We start from the raw sequence: 24,578 nt of genomic DNA on the forward strand, positions 1-24,578 counted from the left end.
AACACATCACGTAAAGGTGTCTACCCAGCTTTACGGATAAGGAAATGGGTAATGTAATAGAAGAAAGCTTGTTGTCTATCAAAAAAATAATTTTCCTTAATACGTATTGTTTTATTGGCTTAGCAGTCTTAATATTGTATCAAACGAACTATAATGTTCTTGTTCCGACGTTTCGGTCCGTCCCAAATACGGACCGAAACGTCGGAACAAGAACATTATAGTTCGTTTGATACAATATTAAGACTGCTAAGCCAATAAAACAATACGTATTAAACAAAATTCAGTCGAAACTCTACAACAAATAATTTTCCGTCAGTCAGTTCGAAAGTCATTTGATTGAAGTTGTTCGGTCGAATATGGCACTTGGCAGAACAAACCATTAGGCCGAAACAAATCGGGTCGAAAATGTCATTTAGCTGAAATGGACAATTTTTTTCTCGAAAATGTCGATTGGCCTAAATAATTAATTGGCAGAAAATGCCATTTGTCTGAAAATGTCATTTGGCCAAAATGGACGCACGGCCGAACAAATCGTATGGCCAAATTGATCATTTCGGCGAAATCTTTGTTTGGCAGAAAGAGTTATTTGACCGGACGGGTTGATATTATTAGCCGTATTATCCGTTCATCGAATTACATTTTCGGCCGTTTAGCCCACCTGAATCAAACGGATTTTGCAGCCACATGATCTTTTCGGCAAAACGATCATTCAGGCCAATCGACCTGTTAGGGCAAACGGCTTTTTCAGTCATATTTCCAGCTCGACCATATGTCGTGACATGTGCGACCAAACTGTAATCCGATATGGGGCTGTACACATATTACGTAAGCACTTTTGGGGGGAGGGGGGTCTGCTGTTTTTTTACGCGCCATATAAATAAAAAATCATTTGTATGGGAAAAATCTTACATGGGGGAGGGAGGGTCGAAAAACCCAGAAAAAATGCTTACGTAATAAGTGTACGACCCCCATAATAACCGTTCAATTTGGTCAAATGGAGACTTGCAGCTTCACATGTTATTCGGCCAAGTGGTTTCTAGAAAAATGGCTTTGCGCCGTATGACTATCGGCCGAACAACCCCTTCCCTTTATAAATGATTACCCGTTAAATTTTTAAAGAAATCCATATGGATAATGCAAGAAAATAAAATCCTACAGAAATTCAAATTTATTCAAAATTTCGAAAAATTTCCCTTTGAAATTCCGAACAGCTTCCCATGAAAATTTAAAAATGAAAATTTCATAGAAATCCCTCTGGAAATAAAGAACTTATTTCCTTGAGAATTCCAAAGAGGTTGCAATGGAAATTCTAAAGAAGTTTGAGTAGAAATTTCAAAGATTTGCTAGAGAAAATTTCAAACTATTTTTCGTGGAAAATCCGAAAAAAAAACCTCAAATGAATATTTGGGGAAATCTTTAAAAAAAATCCCTAGAGCAATTCATTAGATTTTTCCGGCGATATTCAAAAGATTGCGTTTGTGTCTAGAAAATATCCCAGAAACAAATCCGGAAAAACATCTTTAAGAAACGAACACTATAAAAAAAATCGCCTCCAATAATAAACACTTCCTGAACGAGCCGGAAACACAATAAACGACGTCTCCAACTTCTGTATTTACGTCTGAAATAACTTCAAACATTTCTTCTGAAGTAAGGTAAACAATTCATATTGAAATTTTCATAAAATTCCTTCAAAAATATCTCTCTTTGTATTTTTTTTTTATTTCTTTGACGATTTCTCCAGGAAATCGTCTGTGAAATATGTCTCCATTTAGCCTTGAGAGCAAGGGCGTATGATTGTCAAGTAACCATTGTACTTACCACACAAAATATGTACATGGGGCAAAGAAAAGCTTACAATTAATAACTGAAATGGTGATAAAAAGCAGACTAAATTGTTAATGGAACGTAGAGCAATTGTAGAACAAAACAAGCAGATATCTTCGGGAATTCCTTTGGGAACATATAAAAAATTACCTCCAGCCTTGCCTCCAGCAATTCTTTTGTAAATTTCTCCAAGAATTTATTCATGACATCCTTGAAAAAATGCTCCAAGAATTTCGGGAAAACTCCCAGCAATTGAGGGAATTTGCGTAGCGATTCTTGGAGAACTTTCCTGAAGAATCTCTTGAGAACTTTCTAAAGCAATTCCTAGAGGACGTGCAACTTTATGCTTTTCGAAATGAGAAGTAAGACGTTATCCTCCCATCTTCATTTCTCTCATTTCTCATTTCACTCGGTCTGAAGAAAAAATAGAATTTATTAATGGACTTAACCATGAGTAAGCATATGCGGTATTTCGAAAAATTTCGTTTCAGGCGGTTCGGAACGAAATTCCGCGGAATTTCGCGGAATTTGAGCATGGCGAAATCAGATTTCTTGATTTCGTTTCGTTTCGTAAAATTACAAAAATTTCGCCTGAAAAAACTAGCTTAAAACGAAATTTAACGGAATTCCGCGAAATATCGAAACAAATTTAGACTTAAACCATACTGTCTCGTACGGTCGTGTATTATCAAAATTTGTGGCTGCGCCGCAGAACAAAATCATAAAGCATCATGTTAATTTTTTTTTCTATCAACGCCTACTACATAATCCCATTATGAGTCGACAAATGAGCCGATGCCAGCGAAAGTGATACATAAACTATTTTTTGCAATTCCTGATCATAATACCTGGTTTACAGTTGACATTTGAGTGATGAAACGGCCTACTTTTCCATACAAATGAAATGGATGCTTTAATGAACATTATGCAACTCAAATGGGTTGCATAAAATCCATTAAAGCACTCATTACGCACGCCTTAGTACAGTAGTTACATGACCATATTTAGCTCAATTAGCTTGGGTGAGTGTTCAAATAGTGTATTCTCCGTGTCATACAATAAATGAGATAATTTGATGGCCATGACATCAAATTTTCCAAAGGCGGGTTTATCTATCGATTTATGGTCTGCCGAGCATACAATGAGGCATAATAACATGGAATATGTTTGTTTCCTGCAGCAGCATGATCTTTTGGCAAGATTGATCATGTGAAGTAAATAAAATTGTCTCATTTTGGTACAGATTTATCGTATCAAAGCCCATTTTTCGTCATTGCAAAAAATAGCGTGTGCAACTCGTTGCAAAACTCGATTTTTTCAGCACTCGTAGTATTTATCAAACTCGGCAAGCCTCGTTGGATAAACGTACAACTCGTGCTGAAAAAATCATCTTTTTGCAACTAGTTGCACAAACTACTATTTGCTGATTTTGTGTTTTAACACCACCGGCTTCTGTTTACAAAGATCTTGTAATGAATAACGAAAAAGTGATTTTTGACAGCTAAATCTGGAGATATGCACTTTTCAACTTCTGAGATATATCACAATGGCAATTTCGTTCATTCAATTTATGTTCACATAAATCTGCTGGTGTGACACATTAGCATGCAGGTAGGAGTAAACGTAACGATACAGAAACTTTTTAGTGGTCGAGTGTTATAACCCTTTAAAAAAGAAGAAATAAACTACACTATCACAAAAATTTATTCAGAAAATTTAGTTGTTGAATGCAATCATGTATCGGTGGTTTGGAGCTTTTCCCTTATGCAAGTCCTTATATGCACACGTTTGAAAAACGAAAACCCTGATTTTCGAAAGCTTTTTAAAATGCACATTTATAATCTATCCAGCTGGATTTGAATTGAATGAAACGGAGGGTCTTCAGCCTCTTTGAGACCCGAACTATTGATGAGAATTCCACAGGTAGAAAACTACTTCTTCGCTTCTAAACTATGCATGATGATCAAATTATATAAGGATAAAGCTATTTTTAACTCAAATGGACAGCATTGAACTAGTTAATGTAATAAAAGTTTACAGTTAGAGCTTATTTTTATTGTTGAACGCTTTCTATAGTATACGAGTTCTCTTACTTATTCTGTTCTCATACAAATTGATAAGGTAAAGCTGTTTTTATTTTTATTTATATACAATTTTCTCAGTTTCTGAGCGAATTGTATCCATCGTCGACCAAATATAAGATAAGCTGAAAGAATAGTAGCATGATTTTTGTTATATTCTGGAATGTTGGTGATACCTTTCTGTCTCAGCGTCTAACCAGTAGGACGATATATCCATTCTAGTGGCATGTAAATGGGAAGTACCACTTTTTTATTCAGTAATATAAAGAAACATTTGGATAGAACTCATGACACTGTTCTGATCTTATGCTGGTTATGAGTATGCGCAACAGATGCTAGCCCTATTTTGATTTTCAAAATGGTATTTGTCAAGAAACTTCGCATATTTCTTTTTACTACCTTTAGGGGTACATCAGTCATAACGTTGGTACAGTTTAGTTGCAGAAAATTGCAACTTTGAATTTTATTTTCGAAGTTTTTGGAAAAATGCGTCCTGGATAATTTGTTCAATGTGACATGTACCACTTTCGCTGACACCGAAAGAAAAATATATTTAACTATTCTATACCATTATTTTTTCAAAAGTTATCCGATCCGACTCAATATTTAAGACATTAGGCTCAGAGTGTAAATATTATCAGATATGAATTAGATCAGTACAACTTTGTTAAAGAGGCAATGTCGTGGCGTGATTCCTGAAAACTTTAAACGAAGCATATGGTTTTACGTTGGATTGATTTGAAACACGGTTTTCGTCTTCGAGTTTTCAAAATAAGTTTGTTTGCAATAAATATTAAGTCGCTTACCAAGGTGGTTTCACATTAATTAACTTTTCAACAAACTAAAGATTCCTTTCTCGTGGCACTCACGAAGATGCAGAGCATTCCTCTTATCATAATAATGAGTATCAAACTAATTTTCCTCTCGTAATACTAAATTGACTGTAATGGCGTGAGCGGCTCATACTGTCCATAGCAGCTGTTTCTTGCACTCAATTGGAGTCGATTGAGAATGAAAATTTGACAACAATCTTTGCATGCATCATATGCACAAACACATGTACAAGGACAAACAGGCAATAGCTTTGTTCGTCGAGTTCATTGTATATAAGACTATGGGTCTCCGAACCTTCTATAAAAAGGTTGAATTTGGAAGGAAATAATATCCTTTTGCTATAAATTTTTGTATGAGAAAATTATTTCTTCATGCCTGGCAAACTAAAAAAAAATTAAAAAACTGCGATTTCTGAAACACAATCTGAAAGACATATCTTTGTGCATTTTAGATGTGTGCTAATATCAATTCTCTATCTGCGTATACTATATTCGTGTATTCTGGTTTTGATTTAGCTCAATACCGTAAAACCACGCTGATGAATGAATATAAAGCATGCTTCAGCATAATCACATAAGTCTTAAATGAAATAAAGTTTTTGAATCGGAATACACAAAAATCGTACAATTCCTATATTTTTATATAAATACATACATACTTACTGATATAAAGCTTAACTGATATAAAATTGATCAGATTCGGGAGCACCCACTCCACGATGAATTCCTTTGAAAGCGGGACAACAAATTCTGGGGTATTACCTTTTCGCCAATGGTAAACGGGAACACGGCGGCTTATCACAAACTGCTCATCTGTTACTATAATTTTATTGGTCGCAAAGCAGTTATTTGACTTAAAGAAAATGAAACAAAATACATGAGTGGGGTACTCAGACAGAAAGTATTTATATTTTGCACCAATCGCCAATGAAGAATTGTGCAGGAACATCATGAGAGCAATTTACAAAACTAGGTCTTTGAGCATGGAACTAATATTTCATTACTGTTTTTTGGAATTATTATCACTAACACGATGTCGCGCAAAATAGAATTGCCAATTCACTTTAAATCTATGTGTTTGTTGGAATTGCAATTCACTTCAAATTAATTACAATTTTTAGTGAATTGAGAACGGTGAGTACCATGACTAACAAATCATTTATCTTCTACAATCGAAGTTAGATGGAAAATATCCGCATATGTTTTCATGCAAGTCTTAAGTGAAAATCATTTCGAGTATACATAATATAAAATCAATTCAATAAAAATTCCGCGGAAAAAAAATTAAAATTTCGTTTCGTTTCGAAAAATTTCGAATTAAATTGACGTTGATTTCGTATCGTTTCGAAGTCTCGAAAGTTAATCTATTTTTCGTTTCGTTTCGTTTTGAATCAACATAGACATTTCAAATTTCGTTTCGTTTCGTTTCGTCAGGAAAAAGTGTCTTGTCGCATACCCTTAACCATGAGCGTCTTCTTTTTCCACGATTCTTCTTCTTATAGGTTGGAAAAGTGACAACCGCTGCGGGCCGTTGAATATTTTCGTAAACTCGGAGCATTTTAGTTCACCGGATGTTCATGTTGTGGTTCGTTTTTTGTTAACATTACCCGCAGCGGATGTTTTCTTCTTACTGAAAATCTGTGCGTGACGTCATCGTGGTTTAGTTCATGAACATTGTGACTACTCACTTCTCGCTAGTTCTTTCACACTCATTCATAGACTCTTACTTCACACAATATGAGGAAATTATTTTCTACTTTTTGGCCGGATGGGTTTACTCTTACAACGAAATTACCGATTCAGCCAATTAAACTATAATTGACAGTGCAATCATACGTTTCCAGGAAGGGGTTATTGATAAGCATTAATAATAATTCCGTAATGCAATGTGATTTTCATCAATCCAACTTCAGTCGAGCTCGCCATCAGCTATCATCATATTCATTTATATTCTGCGTTTCTTTTTCGCATGTAAAGAACGAATTTGAAAAGCTTGTTGGAATATACCCAAGACCGAAACATGCTAGTCCTCCAGCTCCTATGCTGTGAAGTAAAACACAGCATCGTATATTCCTTTATAATAGACTATCATTTGTAATATTTATTACACCTTTAAAAGACAATGCATTATTTATAGTCCATATTTCATGGGTTTCTTTCCGTTGTTCTCACAACGAATGGTTTGTTGAATACAAGTATGATTTCATTCCTCATAGCTCGTTACCCAGAAAGAGAATCCATCACACCGGCCAATAAACCACTCGGTGAACTTATTTAGATGCATATCTACCATCTGCTGTCGTTACCTTCTCTGAACCAATTAGGTACGTCCGTCAGAAATACTGGGAAGAAGGGGACCAAGTTCGGAACGGAAACCCGAAGCAGGCGTTCCTTTGTTCATAGTCGTCTGCGGAGGTGCATTTTTGCACCATAAAACAGAACCTGATGGGAAATGTTGTGTAATGGGTTGTAATAAAAACTTTCACAAGTGCCACTTTCCCTTCGAAATGGGTTCTGTCTTCGGAGCAATCACCCCGACCATACGACCAGCGGACAGAGTCAGAAACAATTCCCCGTCAGGAATGTTCAAATTCGATAACGAACAGCAGTGTTATACAAACCGTCCCCTACTTGCTCCCAACTTTGCATCTCAACCGGAACAGCCAACCAGTCACCACCAGCAGAACGCGCAATTCAGAGGCCATCCAGAAGAGGAAGAGTCAATTGTTTACTGTCGCCGGAGCAGAATGAAGCAATTTTCCGGTCCTGCTGCACTCGCTGAAAAGTAATTGGATAATCACTTCTAATTATCCTATTCACGGGGCCATCCCGGAAATACTGGGTTCAGCTGGATCTGGCCTGGGTTTGGTTGGACGGTGTTTTTGGTCGGTTCAGTGTTCGGTTGTAGTATGTTGCTCCGAATTTATCTCCGTTTCCTTTCGGTTTGGCTTTCACTCGGCTGGAGTATGATTCTCAGAAACGCCCAAAAGGCAGCTATCTTCCGCTACCCAAATCCAACCGGACAAAGAGCCTCCAAGTGAGTTGAGCGAGAATGGGAAGGGGGAAGCAATTTTCGCTTTTCCTTTATTTTACGATTATCGCCAACATATTTTTGCACTTCTGGACGTGATCCTATTTCTTTTCGTTGTCGTCCCTATAGTCGTTGTCGCCACGGTCCTGTAGGTACCTATCTGCATGGAAGCTTGGATAGAGAATTGGTCATTGCGGAAAGCGCGATCCTGACGTGTTGCTTTGTGGTAATTTCAGCATTTCCAAATGCTATCTTATGTTAATGAAAATGGTACCGGGACGCTTTATCTTTCGGATGGTTCCACACGCTTATTTGGATTTAATAAGAATAAGAGAAGAGAATATATAGAATCATAACAAAAATAAATAAATCCCGAAGTTTCAATATGGATTCCTTAACTTTCATTTTGTATAGCAATGTTGTATTTAAATTGTATAACGAATTCTGATAATGAAAAATTGGAAAAATACAACATAGTAGAAAAACTCAACATAACACGAATGATTCCTTATTTAAAAAGCACTGTATGTACAAAATATTAATATATTTGATTTTTAATATTTGTATCTGAAGATTTTTTGATAATCTTACTATATCTGACGATATAAGAAATATGGTTAGGCTTACTGAACTAGTTAACTATTAGATTTCGCTTATGTGGTTGTCATGATATGTTTTTCTCCTATATGTACCGGTTAATACTCCATATTAAACCCTTCAGAAGCATATTCACCAATGAACACCAGTCGCCATAAATACCTCACTTAGTTCTCTCCAATGAATTCCTTAAATCTATTTTGATCAGTTTTATTCCATTCGAAGGTAATTTCTGCCTTCCTAGCTCTATCGTCACACCCACTAAAAGAACACATTAAATTTCTCCTTCATGGCCCATAACATCAATCGTAACGACTCTTCATCTCCCGTCCTCGAACACATTACCAACACTCCGACTGTCCATTTTCATCGAAAGGCCATTAAAATATCCCGAGTGCCATTTCGTCACTACCTCACTCAACCACCTTCTCGGAAAACGTCTTCCTTCACGCCATCTTTGCCGGCGATATACTGCGACATGGCAGTGCTAGTTGCTACAAACTGGGGTCCAATAAAGATAGTTTAAATGATTTTTACCGATTCAATTCACACCGTCATAAACATTTATCTGCAGATATGGCATTTTTGCTGGCGCGATGATGGCGGAAAAGGTGAGAATGGATATGTTTATGGAGGGATGAAAGTTTCCTCCCCGACTACCAAGTAGGGAAGTATGGGAAACATCAGGAAGATGTCTAGTTGGGCATTTCTGCGCTGGTATTGTGAGAACGATGCTGTTGGAAAAGCAAACTGGCAAAACTACCGAACGAACGTGTGAAATATTTCAAAGAAAATGGCAAGGACGGGTACTTGTAATTGCGCCATCAAATTCAATAACATTCGACGTTGAATGAAAAGATTCAATTGAATGAGTAGGTACATTACGTCTGGGACCGGTTGTTTTTGATTGGTAATGGCAATACGGGTGTGGTAAAATACAGAAATCTCTGTGTTTGTTCAACTAAAAGGAAAAGTTTAAATGATGAATAACGGACAAAAGTTGTTAAATGTTTAACGAAATATGAAGAACATTTGTTTGAGACAGCTAAAATCAACTAGAATTCATACAAAAGCACTATGTACATCCCAAGAAACATTTTAAGTTTCATAACACTCTTGAAGGTTATAATTTACTCCTTAAGAGTGTTATAAAACCATCATTAAACCAAAATGTAACTATGGATCATTTCTAAAGCACAACTTTAGATTTTTAAGAAATTGCAGTGATCTATTAGTATTCATATACAATATGTTCTTATCTCATTCTTATATCAAGCTAATGAAGCTAATGCTTTGCTGTTAGGGGTTAAATATTACAGTTTGCTGAAGACAAATATTGAAAGATAAACAAACATACTAAAGAAAAAGTGCAGATAGAAAGTTATTATATAAATGTAGATATTTTACGTGACTGTCAAAGAAGCAGTGTCTAAAAATTATAAGGGTTGTGTACAAGACACAATCTCCCTACGTAAACTACGCAAAACTTTTTTGTGCAATGATAATTCTATCATCCTGTAAATATTAGATTGTTAAACGAACCACAATTTTATACATGAGAAAGTAAGGCTTTGGTAGAAAATCGCTTGGCGACGGTCGAAAATTGACGTCGTCAGTTACGGAAACACAGGCGTGTGTCGTTTTTTCGCATGGATGGTGTCTGTAGCGTTTAACAACCTAATATTTACAAAATGCTAGAATTATCATTGCGCAAAAAAGTTGGGGAAGGGCAGTTTGGCCGAAAACCATTTGGCCGAACAGACCATTAGGCCGAAAGTCATTTGGCTTTGGTTTGCCTGAAAGGATCGTTTGGCTGAAAGGGTCATTTGGCTGAAGGGTCATTTGGCCGAAAGATCATTAAGCCGAAATGGTCGTTTGGCCGAAAGGGTCATGTTGAAGCCATCGACAAGCCACCGGAGTGTTTCAAGCACACTACACCAGTGGATGACATGCCTCATGCCGAGGCCCCAACAAGTCATATTGCATTATATACTTACTCCTTTTTGTCATACCTTGCTCCATATATGGAGCATTACATAGCATACCTAGAACGATACAAAGCATTATTATAACCACATAGAAAACACGAAAATGATGTATGATAACTTACCAATCTTTATTTGTCTTCAACAACAACAATTTGTGTACAATGCATTGTTATTGACACTTCCAGAACAGTCAGGCAAGCAAACACTAGACACAATATCTTTAGTACAATAATAGAGCTTGCATACAATAGGTTAGACAGATAATAGTTGTACAGTATCCCTCCGCTTATCCGGACCTCGCTAGTCCGACGACTCGTTAGTCCGGATCTCGCTAATTCGGAATTTTCCGGATTAAAAAGTATCAACACCCATTTAAACACATTATACTGTCAGTTTTCAAATTTGTGCTGTGATTTTGTTTTGGTTCATTTGTATGGATTTGACAGTCGGATTAACGAGAGAAACCCCGATAGTCCGGCCATACGTTTGTCGGATCAGAGGGGGTATACTGTATACAATTCTGCAACATTCCATAGGGTAGAGCTACTATAAATAAGAAACCGTACTATGTAGAAAAAGTTATTTCGTAATAAATCATCAAGTGGATCGGATCGTTTTTCTCATACTCCGGCCAGTTGGCCGGGTTCGGATTTCTTAATCCTGTAGCCTGTGTACCAGGCATTACTAAAGCGTTAACAGGTCATTTGGTCGAAAGGGTAATTTGGTCGAAAGGGTCATTTGGCCGAAACGGCCATTTGGTCGAAAGGGTCATTTGGCCGAAAGGGTCATTTGGCCGAAAGGGTAGTTTGACCGAAATGGTCATTAGGCTGAATAGAACATTTAGCCGAATAGGACATTTGGCCGAATAGGTCATTTGAAAAGTGAGAAATTAGGAGTAAGAAGAAAGACGTCTTAATACTCATTCCTCATTTCTCACAGACGAAAGGAAAATTTCTTACGTAATAAGTGTACAACCCCTTAGTGGTTTGAAATGGGTATTATTTCGACGTATAACAAGAAAATTTATCCGAGACGAACAAAAAATCGCTTGGCGTGGTTCGTGGAATCATATCTCCATATCGGTCATAGCGGAGACAATCGGTGGGTGATTGCTGCACAATTTGTTTGGCGTCTACTTTGATTTGATTGCCGTCAACGAAAATTAACATTTTCTTTCAAGATTCTGACTTCAGTTTTATTGCTCAAATTTGTTAAAGAGAGAAAGTTGATCAAAGACGAATATCCATCACAATACAAAGGTTTTTTTTTTAAATTTTAGATTAAGTTCAACACCGAGCAGACAGTTCGTCGGACGCTCCAATAAATTTATTCACAGACGACGGACGAAAATTTCTTAACAATGGTTTTCATCGGTTTGGCTGTTGTTGGTGAAAACTGAAATTTTCTCGTAAAATTCTGACCTCGATTTTGTTACTACTAGTAATAAAAAATGTGCATTATTGAAAATAATTCGATTTTTCAGGACCACCGTTTGTTAATCTGCGTCAATGTTTCTCCATATTTCAAAGCACAATCACTTGACGATAGAAGACAATCCGATCGTATGGATGCCGTTGGTAGCGGAATGACGAGCGTGTCGAACAGAAGCGCTGCAATAAATTCATTGGCATTGTGAATGTGAATTTTGTCGGACGTAACACAATACGAGACCCCCCTCCATCCCCCTGTCTCAAACTGTCACAAATTCTAGACCCCCACCCCCTCAAACCTTGGACGTAATTTTTTAACAATCTGTTAGAAGCAAAACTGATTCCATCGATTTTTCTTCAGTCATCATGCTAATAAATTGGTTGCATCGTTTCATTCCGACAGCTTTGTGCCGTCGCCAAGCAATTGTCCTTTGCACTTTGAATACGAATCATTTCGGATCCGATTTCATTTCCAATCCTGTCGATGGCCGCTGCTCAAAACGTCACTAACACCATAATGATGAACATTTGTTTGGAATCAACTTTCACTTGTTACTCTTCTCAATAATGCGCATTTTGAATCACTGACAGCACATAACTGAACACAGAATCACGCAAAAAAAATTCACTGAAGAATTTACAAGTCACTAGTGTCGCACTTTAGAAAAATCATCTTTACCTTCTTTCCAAATATAAAAATTGTCCTGAAAAGAACCGATTTAGGGGAACTGTTCCGTTTTCCATCTCACTGTACATATATTCATCTCATCGTAGCTTCTTTTTGCTAACATGCGTGCTCACTGCTGAAAAAATCACAAAAATAATAAACATCAAATACCTTTTCATTGCTTTGTTTTTCGTGAGACCAATATCGGAGCTATGAGATGAAGTCCAGGAGCAGTAAACCTATTTGAAATTATGCCTTGCTAATAGCAACCATTTGACCGCGCGACCGCCATTCGATGGTTCATTGCTACAGACACCGTCGATTGCCATATCCGCCGACAATCACCTCCGATACTGGTACATGGACGTGAAATACGCGCTGCTGCTGCCGTGACCGCCACCGTAGCGAAAATTATTCTGCTGCACACCACCACACTGAGGACAATGAACGTATGATTTTCAATCAAACGCCTTATGAAAATTTGCCACAAGGAATCGGTTTGAATCAGGGTCTGCATGAATCGCTCTCAATAGATAACGAACAACGATAAAGGAGAGGCAAAAATTGTTCCGAATCATAACAAGTCATGATAACAAATTTATCAAACTTGTATACAAGTGCGAAAAAACAGAATCGGATAGGCAGCCCCCACAGAAAATGGTGATTCTCGCTTTGTTTTCGCTCCTTTCGTGTTGGTTACTGCACAGCTGTGTAGAACAAGTTAAAATGCATCATCAGAGCCAGTGCTCCCCGCATTTGGAGCTTTCTAAAAGAAATTTATCATGGGATATAGCATCCCGAATCAGTTCTTTATCATGACAGCTTGTGAAAAAAGTCTCACGCGATATGCTACATATCGTATATCTATACAGAGACGATAAGTGAGAGACTTGTTCTTTCTCTTTAGGATTCAATCCCCGGTATGAATTCCAATATGTTGCCTTATGAATGATGATTTTCATTTAAAAAATGAAGTGCGGCCGACTGGGTTCGGATCATGGACGTCAAGGTTGGGAAGCCGGTATGCAGACCACACGCCCATCGACGCTTGAATACTAATGAAGGTAAATGCGTATAAAAAGCACTGTTGGTGAAATAACCAGTCGAAGATTCATAAGGCGCCAGTTATAAATTTAGATAGTCCAGTCCGCTGAGTGCACTGCTGCGACAGTCGTTGTCAATGGGACCGCCTCTGGACGCCCTGGTCCGCTCTCCGTGAAATCCTGACTGAAAACGACGCGCGCACGCGAAACACGGGTCTTTTTATACACAGGAAAAACAAAGCAGTGAACGGGATTGATTAATTCTAAAAATTTTACCGGGTTTGGAAAGAAATAACATGTTCAGTAACGGGTGGCCACAAGGGTGGCCACTAAAAAACGAGAATTTCAATACTTCAATACTTTTCTATAAGAGCAATAATACTTTTCGAGAAATATTTCCTTATGTGAATGAATCCTTGGAATATTCAGAAAATTGTCACCACGCACTTTTACTCCAACATGTTCACGAAGAGAAACAGACGTCTCACTTAGAACAAAATACAATCAAAATCATCGTCACGGAATCATTATCGTCCAATTCTAAATTCACTGTGTTTGGACAAGCGGGAACCAGATGGCGGTAGTGCGTAAACGTCAAACACAAGCAAAATGGAATGCAAAATGGAAAAACAAGCGATGGAAGCGCCATCAGTGGCCGATTGACCACCTACAAAAAATTGAATCCACCGTTAGAAGAGTGAACGATGGAACATGTGTTGAGTGAGACGTCTGTTTCTCTGTGATGTTCAGTTGTTTAAACATGCCGTCAGAACAGGAAGTACTGCAGCGTGCATTGTATAATTTGTTGTGTACAATGTTGTACATTGTGTACATTTGTTGTTGTATATTGTGTACAATCTTTGATCGGTAGACAATTTTAAACATGAAAATGTTTCAAAAACTGTAAAAAGGACCATTGGCCCACTGAGCTTCATTGCACACAAAGGTGATTGGAAGGCCAAAGACACGAAGCAACTCATCCACAGGATCAGAAGCATTATCCAGAGATGGCAGCCGCCCATCGATCATGTGATACCTACGCCGGACGGCGGATCACGGACCATATACTACACAGCAAATAATTTTGAAAATTCAACGACGTGTAAAATTGCAGCTAGTCCCAACAAACGAATTAACACTCGAAATTCAATTAAATTTGATTGGATTTTACAGGCAAGCACGGTTTTAATTTATTTCGATTGAAAAGAATAGTAAGATTGATTAACATTCAACAGCTCCAAATATGTGCATGAAAATACATTTAAAATCACAACATATTTTTATCAGTGTATTATTCATTAATCTGAGTTCGAAGACTAAGGCCAACTCTTTATGCCGAACCATTATTTCCATTCCCGCTATTTAGTGGCCACCAGTTAGTTTAGTTTACCGAAGAGCACCTAGAATAATAAATTAAAAATGAAATGTAACCTTAAAATGTAACCACATAAACGTCCGGAGGCGAGCCAGCCTGGGTCTGCAAGTCTCCTTAATAAAGCTAATAAAAAAAAAATAGTTTAGTTTATGATCAATAGTATCGAATGGCAAATTGCTAGAAAGTTTTCGAGTCGATTGATAAAAAAATTCGAGAATCCACCGAAAGATAAAGATGCCATTAGCAAACGAAAGCAAACGAATCAATTTTGCAATTCGATTTAGTGTGCCATGAGTTTATAGTTTTTTGAATTCTCGTTTGACAGTGTGTAATATGCATATTGTCGGCGTGGCATCAACTTAGAATTCGGAAGTCGGGACTTCCGAACCGAACATTCTTCCGAAGTTTTATCTGTCAAGCTAATTGATGCCTTTTTTAGCGCATCTTTAGGCTAATCCAGCGCATTACTTCCGAAGTTGCCTGTATCTGGAGAAAAATCCAACTTCGGTATAAAAAGCGTACTAGCTTTGTTCCGGATAAGCAATTATTGCCGATATCTATCTTATCGATCTTACGTCTTACGTGACTCGCCATACGCAACCGCGCCAACGCGGCATAATTTGAATTGAGCGTCAGTAGGCCATGACTTGCAAGGCAACCTGGTTAATTACGGACGACATGTTGGTAAGTACTATTTTGTTCCCGACAATTACCTAACGTATTCGGCTGGTCCTTTTCCGATGGAACGAGGCCATACAGATTTTAACCACATGTACAAAGTAACCCACGTTAACTACTTATATCTTTCTATCCGATGCATCTGACCGTTGTTCTATTGTTCACGATGATAGACGATGCAGACGAAGCTTTGCTAACAAGAGCGTGTGACATGTTCATGCGCAAGAAAGCACAACATAGGGGTAATCATTAGCTGGTATACTGGTGGAAAGACACAAATACAAGCCTTCGTAGAACTTGTTTCGAAGCAAAAAGGCTGTGATGTTCCATGACAACTCGAAAGCAAAAGCGTGAAGGTAAATGTATTTCAATTCCAATAAAAACGTATCGACTAGTTTTGATAATTTCTAGAATCTCAGCATTTTTTAAGAGGCTCGAATCCCTTCTTTTAAGAGGCTCGCAAGTATCTTTTCTCCTTTTAAGATGATCGGAAGCTTCCTTCAGAGAGGCTCGGAAGCCTCCTTCAGAAAGGCTCGGAAGCTTCCTTTCAAGAGGCTCGGAAGCCTCCTTACAAGAGGCTCGAAAACCTCCTTACAAGAGGCTCGAAAACCTCCTTACAAGAGGCTTGGAAGCCTTTTTTAGAGAGCCTTCTTTCAAGAGGTTTGGAAGCCTTCTTGCAAGAGGCTTGGAAGCCTCATTTCAAAAAGGCTCGAGAGCCGCCTTTCAAGTGGCATGGGAGCCTCTCCACTAGAGGCTCGGTAGCCTTAGGCGTAGAAGCCTCCTTTCCAGAGACTCGGAAGTCTCGTTTCAAGAGACTCGAAAGGATCATTTCAAGATGCTCAGAGGCCTTCTTCCATACTGTTCATCCTTCAAAAACGCTTAGAGGCTTCCTTTCAAGAGGCTCGGAAGAAAAATCTTCAAAGTCTTGTAAGAAGCTTGGTATATAAACTCAATTTGAATAGAAAATTTGTACAGAGCGATGAAATAACGCTTATTTTCGCAGAATAACGCTTATTTTCATTAACGGTGATAGAAGTAGGGAGTATCTCAATGAATGCAAATATACGAAGGGGTATCTTTCAGGAAAAAGATTTCGAGCCGCTGGTGTAGAAGACTAAATACGATAAATACCTGAATTTCCACAACGTATTGCTCTAGCTCTAAAAATGAATCAAGCTAGGGCTCGGTTTGGTAGATCTTATACCGTAAAATTACAGACAAACAGACGTAACAGTTCATTCCAATCCATCGTACATGAACTATTTCACGCGATTCGTCCAGCAGAGGCGCTAGCAGTCAACCACTTTGACATTTAACGCACGGGATAATAATCTTCTGAGGCAATGCTTTATTTCGCATCACAGCATGCGCCTCTCAATAATAGACCAATGCAAGATCTTGACTTAACCTCACTTATTTGACAGTTCACAGAGCTTGTTTACAGGGTGTTAGAATTAAAATCGATCAGCCGGAAATAAAAATCCGTAATTTTCGCTCAAAATCATTTTGATCAGAATATTCTAGTGATATGCTTTAATTCCTACTATAAATCAATCACGAAAGACATCAATATTCTTGATTAATCGCAAAGCAGTTTTTCTGGAAGCTGCTCCTGAGACTAAGTCCCTGTAAACAAGCTCTGTGAACTGTCAACCTACGTCATCTTGCACTGGTCTATGGACAAACAGTAAACAACCTATAGTCGATTTCTGATTTTCACGCGGAAGCTAAAATTTCACATTGGTGCAACTCTAACTACTCGAAAATTGAACTGTAATCGGATCAGATTGAAGATCCGCTACAGAATCTACCCAACTCTAAAGTCAATCGGTTTGCGAACTTTCTCCATTGGTTATCGAACGGCCTGTTATATAGCAGGAGCAGCAGTTTGATTCTGGCGAATGTGAGCAGTTAGTTGAGGAGAAGAATGCAGCATGGGCGAGATTGCTGCAACACCGCACGAGGGCGAACGAGGCACGATACAAACGGGCGTGGAACAGACAAAACTCGATTTTTCGGAGGAAAAAGCGCCAGCAGGAAGATCGAGACCGTGAAGAGACGGAGCAACTGTACAGCGCTAATGACGATTTGCGGACCCTCCGCAGACTGCGTGGTTGGCGAAGTGCAGCCATGGACCTAGTTGAATGAAGAAGATCCCCTATCCATCGATCCCCTTTCTCATCATTCGGAAGGACGTTAGCAGGACAAATCTTGACTGTTGGAGAGTGCCATTATTCCATCTAAGAAATATTGATTAGTCCCAATCAATATGTGTGTTAATGGATGAAAAAAATGCTACTCTCATACAATAATCTAGACTTGTATCACGAATTTGTACGAATTTACTAATGCTAATGAAAAAATTGTACGGGGGCTCAAGGACGAACTTTTCGGAATCCAATGTTGTTCCACTTCGCGTTTTCAAGGGCACTTCTTTCAATATTGAAGCAACGAGCAGCTGTCATATTTGGATTCTACGCTTGTTGCGACGCACCAAAGCTAAAATAAAAAATCACAGTAATTCGTTGCTTCTTCGTATAGACTGGTGCCTCTGAAAACGCGAGGTAAAATTTATTTGGATTCTGACAGTTTCAGCTTGAACCCATAGCGATTTCCATATCAACGTAAATCGTTTTTGCACCTGCCACAAATCTCAACTCAATCTTATTACACAAGACTGCTAATAGATACGTTGGCGCAGGGATTTTTTAAAAAGATTTTTAAAATTTTGAAGCTTAGTGAAATAAATTAATTGATCATACTTGCTACAGTCGCCCTACATAATGGGCATGCAGAAATAATTCAGCACTTCAGTTGATATTCTTAAACATACTAAAATATTATCTGGAATGGCTGCCGCGCCGCCTCCAAGAACCAAAGAGATTTCTTCTTTTTCCTATATGCAGAAATATGATGCATGTTTTTCATTCCTATGTTTTTGACAAAGCTTTCCTATCCGTCATAATCATATTTTGGATGGTTCACATCATTTCCTGATAAATATGTACTTCCAGAATTTCTTGCAGGAATGCTGAGACTTCCTCCGGGTTAATCTAATTATTGGATAATTGGATTTGCCGTAGAACTTCTTTTCTACATCCATGGCATCGATGCCCAGAAAGATTAATTTTTCCTCAGCCAATGGAACATGCAAAGCTTACGTCAGCACTAATTTGTCAGTCTACACGAGATTAACTTCATTATCCTTCCTCATAGTAAACTACCAGCATCTCCCAGCAGAAAATCGATGCAAACTCGGCGTTCATTCAACAAGCGACATACTAATTCCTTCCCCGTAACCCAACCACTTCATTCGGTACCGTCCGGAATCAAGTGAGAAAACACGAATGAAAACAATTTTCCACCCAACCTCCGCCAACCGTTCGACAATCTTCAGTGACCAGGAAACTGAAATGCATTCAGACGAGACAAACATTCTGCTGAAAGGAAGACCCGCTGTTTCTTCTCAGCTATGTCAAGTCAGTAGTCATCTCGAAGCGTCGGGTCTCACCGTCTGTGTCTCACTTCTCACTGCTTATACAGATGGTCGGTTCCGGCTTCCTGGTTAGTATTGGTGTCAACAGAATTTGCGCATGTCCCAGCAAAAGTTCTTCACGTGACACACGTTCTCGGACACTTGCATTCGGGTTTTTGCTGGAGTTTTTCCCAACTCAGATCGGATGCACTTTGCTGGTGACACTTTTCCAACGTCAGCTTACTGGCTGCGTCAACCACCGTGTGATGGTCACCGTAGGCGCTCCGGCTGCACCGGGATGTTCTTCCTGTCGCCGTAGGAGACAACAGTAGCCGGCGGAGACTCCCCGCGGTGGGAACGCTTCGCTTGGGAGAGTTTATAATCTGTTGCTCGGAATCGGAAAAGTTTCCCTCCCGGCAGGAAGGATTATGCATTTCCCATCGGCCGGTGCGGTGCGGTGGCTTACAGATGGCAGTTCCAGATCCGTCTGTTGCAGCAGAAGAGAGCGGCTGCGGCGGACAATCGTCGTCATTTGTTGCGGTGGATAAAGGGAGAAGGGGAAGTAGGAATTCATTAATTTTCACCACACTCTCGCCCCTCGGAAGCCACAGTGAAAGTTCGATACCATTACTGAACCGGTGTGGAAAGAGGAAAAAGAATGCACTTTGGTATAAGGATGCGATGCTATAAAATGGATTGCCATAAAATGAAAAATTAACATCATCTAGGAAATTTTTAAAGATGAATTGATTTTCATATTCAATAATTAGTGCCTTCCGGATTTAAACGTACTTTGTCGTATTGCTGGAGTCGCACAATTATCATTATCGCTTGATTTGATTCCTCAAAGCCTTCAAAGCAGTTGCACACATTTTTAGTTCGTTTTGTTTAGGCACATTTTTACTGCACTTTAATTTAGTGCTATTTAAGGAAGACTTTGTTTTCTAGGAAGTACCATATCTCTTACCACGAATTACTATTACAATTACAGGAATTATTGAATTGTTTAAAATAAATTCCATTTACCGTAGAAGTTTACGTTCCTGGTATTTCTTGTAGATTCGTTGTAATTATCAAAATTTCTCAATGGAAAAGCTCAAATTTTCAAAATATATTTTTAATTGTTTTCTCCTTGTTTAAATTAAATTAAAAAAAAATATTTTAGAATTATTATTTTCATCGGTTAAAGTTGGTGAGGCTTCAAGATTTTATTTCAAGTATTACAATAATCTTTTCTGTGAGAAATATTTGAATTATTTATAAATTCATAGGTCACCCTCAACAAATATTGTATTCATTGCCTCCACCACGGTCTGTATATAAAACTTATTTATGCCAATGGTAAAATCTTCCGACCTACCACCGGTGCTAAATCCACTTTACTGCGGTGGACAATTCAATCCATCTCTATCGAACCTGATTTTCACGAAGATTGTCCAGTTATTTGGTTTCGCCGACGACATTGATATCATGGCACGTAACTTTGAGAGGAAGGAGGAAGCCTACTTCAGACTGAAAAGCGAAGCTAAATGGATTGGCCTATTCATCAACACTTCAAAGACGGCGTACATGATAGGAATAGGCTCAAGAGAGGTCAATGTAAGCAACCCACCACGAGTTTTTATCGGTGGTGACGAAATCGAGGTGGTAGAAGAAATTGTGTATTTGAGCTCACTGGTGACCGCCGATAACGATACCAGCAGAGAAATTCGGAGACGCATCATGGCAGGAAATTGCACGTACTTTCGACTCCGCAAAACGCTCCGATCAAATAGGGTTCGCCGCCGTACCAAACTGACTATCTACATACAAAACGCTTATTAGGCCGGTAGTTCTCTACGGACACGAAACCTGGGTGATGCTCGTGGAGGGCCAACGCGCACTGGGAATTTTCGAAAGGAAAGTGCTGCGTTCTATCTATGGTCGGGTGCAGATGGCGGACGGTACGTGGAGGAGGCGAATGAACCACAAGTTGCATCAGCTGTTGGGAGAACCATCCATCGTTCACACCGCGAAAATTGGAAGACTGCGGTGGGCCTGGCACGTAGCCAGAATGTCGGACAGTAATCCAGTGAAAATGGTTCTCGACAACGTTCCGACTGGAACAAAAAGGCGAGGTGCACATCGGGCCCTCCGCAGACTGCGTGGTTGGCGAAGTACAGCCATGGACCGAGCTGAATGGAGAAGATCCCCTAGCCATCGATCCCCTTCCTCATCATTCGCAAGGACGTTAGCAGGACAAATCTTGACTATTGGAGAGTGCCATTATGCCATCTAAGAAATATTGATTAGTCCCAATCATTATGTGTGTTAATGGATGAAAAAAAATGCAACTCTCATACAATAATCTAGACTTGTATCACGAATTTGTACGAATTTGCTAATACTAATATAAACATGGTACGGGCTACGAACTTTTCGTAATTCCATGTTGTTCCACCTTGCGTTTTGAAGGACACTCATTTTAATATTGAAGTAACGAGCAGCTGTCATCTTTGGATTCTACGCTTGCTGCCACGCACCAAAGCTAAAATAAAGAGATGACAGTAATTCGTTGCTTCTTCGTTGAGACTGGTGCCTCTGAAAACGCGAGGTAAAAATTTTTTGGATTCTGACAGTTTCAGCTTGAACCCATAGCGATTTCCATATCAACGTTCATCGTTTTTGCACCTGCCACAAATCTCAACTCAATCTTATTACACAAGACTGCTAATAGATACTTAGTGAAGCTTAAATTATCTCAATGGAATAGCTCAAATTTTTAGAATATATTTTTAATTGTTTTCTCCTTGTTTAAATTAAATCAAAAAAAAAATATTTTAGAATAATTATTTTCATCGGTTAAAGTTGGTGAGGCTTCAAGATTTTATTTCAAGTATTACAATAATCTTTTCTGTGAGAAATATTTGAATTATTTATAAATTCATAGGTCACCCTCAACAAATACTGTATTCATTGCCTTCACCACGGTCTGTATATAAAACTTATTTATGCCAATGGTCCAATCTTCCGACCTACCACCGGTGCTAAATCCACTTTACTGCGGTGGACAATTCAATCCATCTCTATCGAACCTGCATTTGCAACTGATTCAAAGCCCATTTTCACCCTTTTTTTTCTTCTGATCCTGACGTTTTTCCGCTCTTTTCTGTACTACCCCGTGAGCTTCGGCAGTGCAGTGGATTAATCCGTCGTATCCAGCAGCAGCCGTAGCGATAGCTGAACTAATCCCGTTCAATTTTCAATTCCAGGGCATCTATCACCGGTTGGGAGAAGTTTTTGCCCGGCTCAACCAGTGGTCGGAAGCGGAGCGATTCCAGCGGGCAGCTTTGGAGGCTCAGCCGGACCACATAGCTGCCCACCTATCCTACGGTTCCATGCTGGCAAGGAATGTAAGTTCCGTCTGTCGACGTGCTGTGTGTACTTTATCAATCAATTCGAACGGATGGTTAACTTTTTTCCATTTGTTTTATTATCTATCCATTTCATTTGCGCTGGTCGACGCACATTGGCAATCGGGTTTGGAAAATTGAAAAACCGAACGCAACCCCGGCACACTTGGCCGTTGTTTTCCCGATGCAGAGCAGCCGAACCTCGGAAGCTGAGCAATGGTTTAAGCGGGCCCTACGGTTAGCGCCTGCCGATGCCAGCGTTCATCATCACTACGGTAAGGATTGAGTGTTTTTTTTTCAGGTGAAATATGAGAATAGTGTCCCTTCCTGTATTGTGGAAAGGATATTTGTGTTGCACGAATTGAAATTGCATCCGGAAATTTTGCGATGCACTCAAATCAAAAATACAACTTGTGATATGACAAGGAACTGCATAGCACCATACTTTCGGTGGACGCATAATTGTCCCTTGTTTGCTGGGATTCCTTAATGAACGGGACAGTTGTGCGTCTACCAGCAATATATGAATAAAAATCTTTGCAGATTATTGCAGAGCAAAAGGGAGATTTTGAATCCGATGCGATTGAAACTAAAGAGTGGTTCAGCTTTGCCGAACGCTGCAAATTTCAACTTTGTCTTACAAAGTAATACACAGAGAATGGACAAATTAACTGGGAAATTGATTTATATTATAAAAAATTCTCCAGTTACAATTACTATATTATGAAGCTTTTGAAGTCAGCGTCTTAGCTAAGATTGATTGACTGTACAGTACACTCTTCGTAGTTGCTAGTCTTGATTGGCTGAGACATAACAAATGTGCATAGTTCACCAATTGAATAGCCTTCTTGGGGATAGAAAATTATTTTCACTGTACATACTTTGGAGTTTCATTAATTCAAGACCAATAACAATGCCGACCACGTCCTCACATTCAATTTAGGATTAGATTTAGATTTATTTGGTTTGATGCGAAAATAACCCGAGTTATTCGATTTGGTACGCAATGCAGCGAAACGGCGATGGAAACGGCAAGATTTGACAGTTAGCCCATATATTTTCTGTCAAATTTTCCGTTTCCGGCTTCGTTCCGCTGGTATTACGTTTGGGCCTTTAAGGTCTGAGGAAAGCTCTCTCGCGGTAGAGCGATGTTTTCGAACTAAAATGTCCCTGCTGGAAATCTCTTTGGAATTCATCAAAAAATGTTCCCAGAAAATTTCGTGGACCTACTATTTTCCAAATTTGGATTAAGCTATAAATACTTCTCAGTACCTCTCTCCAATGATTTGAGGCATAAGGGAACCGAATTTTGCAACACCCAACTGACAAAAGTTTTCAAATTTTCTATAGAAGTATATGTAACCGCATAAAATTTTTAAGGAAAGTCTTTCCAATTCCATACAAATTACTATTTTGGGAGAGCAGCTAACAGCATATTTTCTCGTGGCACACGGCAGGGAAGGAGCGACGAGAGCGATCACTTTCGTATCTAGCGTGACACTAGAGACTCGCGTATTCACATTTTCAAACAGGAATTTACCAAATATATATAAATTGAATTTGTTAAATATCTTGGCACAGCATATGTTTCGAAATGGACAAATTGATATGAAATTTGCGAAAAAGAATCCACGTGTCTTGGAGGGACTCGAACCCTCAACCTCCTACTCTCTAGATAGGCGTGATAACCCCTACACAACAAGACCACTTAAAGGTCACGTTTGCGGAAAAGCCATCAGAATCCGAGTACCAACCTCCACCGTGGTTAGCTCTATTTTTTGCAAATTGAATATCTTTCGGATGCTTGATTTGCCCAATCTCCACATTTGCTTTACTGTTGTATATCCACAGCCAAGCGAGTGCACATTGTTTATTAAACGAGAGGATCGCACTCCATGCCCCCAGCAACGGACTGGGCGGGACGGTATAGAATGCGAATTCAATCGCACTCTGCTGTGCCAAAGGCTTGCTTGGCTAAAGCATTTGATGAGTTTGATTGCCTTTACGTAAACGGTCGCGTGTACTCAGACGACTAATGACGGTGAAAGACCGACACTTGATTACAATTAATTGCATATTATTCGGCAACTCGGCCGTACGAAAACCATTTTTTTGTTAAATATCTTGGCTGTGCATATGCACAGCATATGTTTCGAAATGG

The 24,578-nt window shown here is 39.0% G+C and overlaps 1 protein-coding gene across 3 annotated transcripts in view; it reads left to right on the forward strand.

The window, feature by feature from the left end:
* The window catches only part of LOC134213214 (protein O-mannosyl-transferase TMTC2-like), a 759,458-nt gene that overhangs the window by 707,664 nt on the left and 27,216 nt on the right, over nt 1-24,578 (forward strand). For all 3 annotated transcript variants that reach the window (XM_062691957.1, XM_062691956.1, XM_062691958.1), the window contains exons 9-10: nt 22,277-22,417; nt 22,608-22,692. In XM_062691957.1, coding sequence (XP_062547941.1) covers nt 22,277-22,417; nt 22,608-22,692 — 226 coding nt within the window. The remainder of the gene's footprint in view (nt 1-22,276; nt 22,418-22,607; nt 22,693-24,578) is intronic.

This window comes from Armigeres subalbatus, chromosome 2, assembly GCF_024139115.2.
Source record: "Armigeres subalbatus isolate Guangzhou_Male chromosome 2, GZ_Asu_2, whole genome shotgun sequence".
Lineage (NCBI taxonomy): Eukaryota > Metazoa > Arthropoda > Insecta > Diptera > Culicidae > Armigeres > Armigeres subalbatus.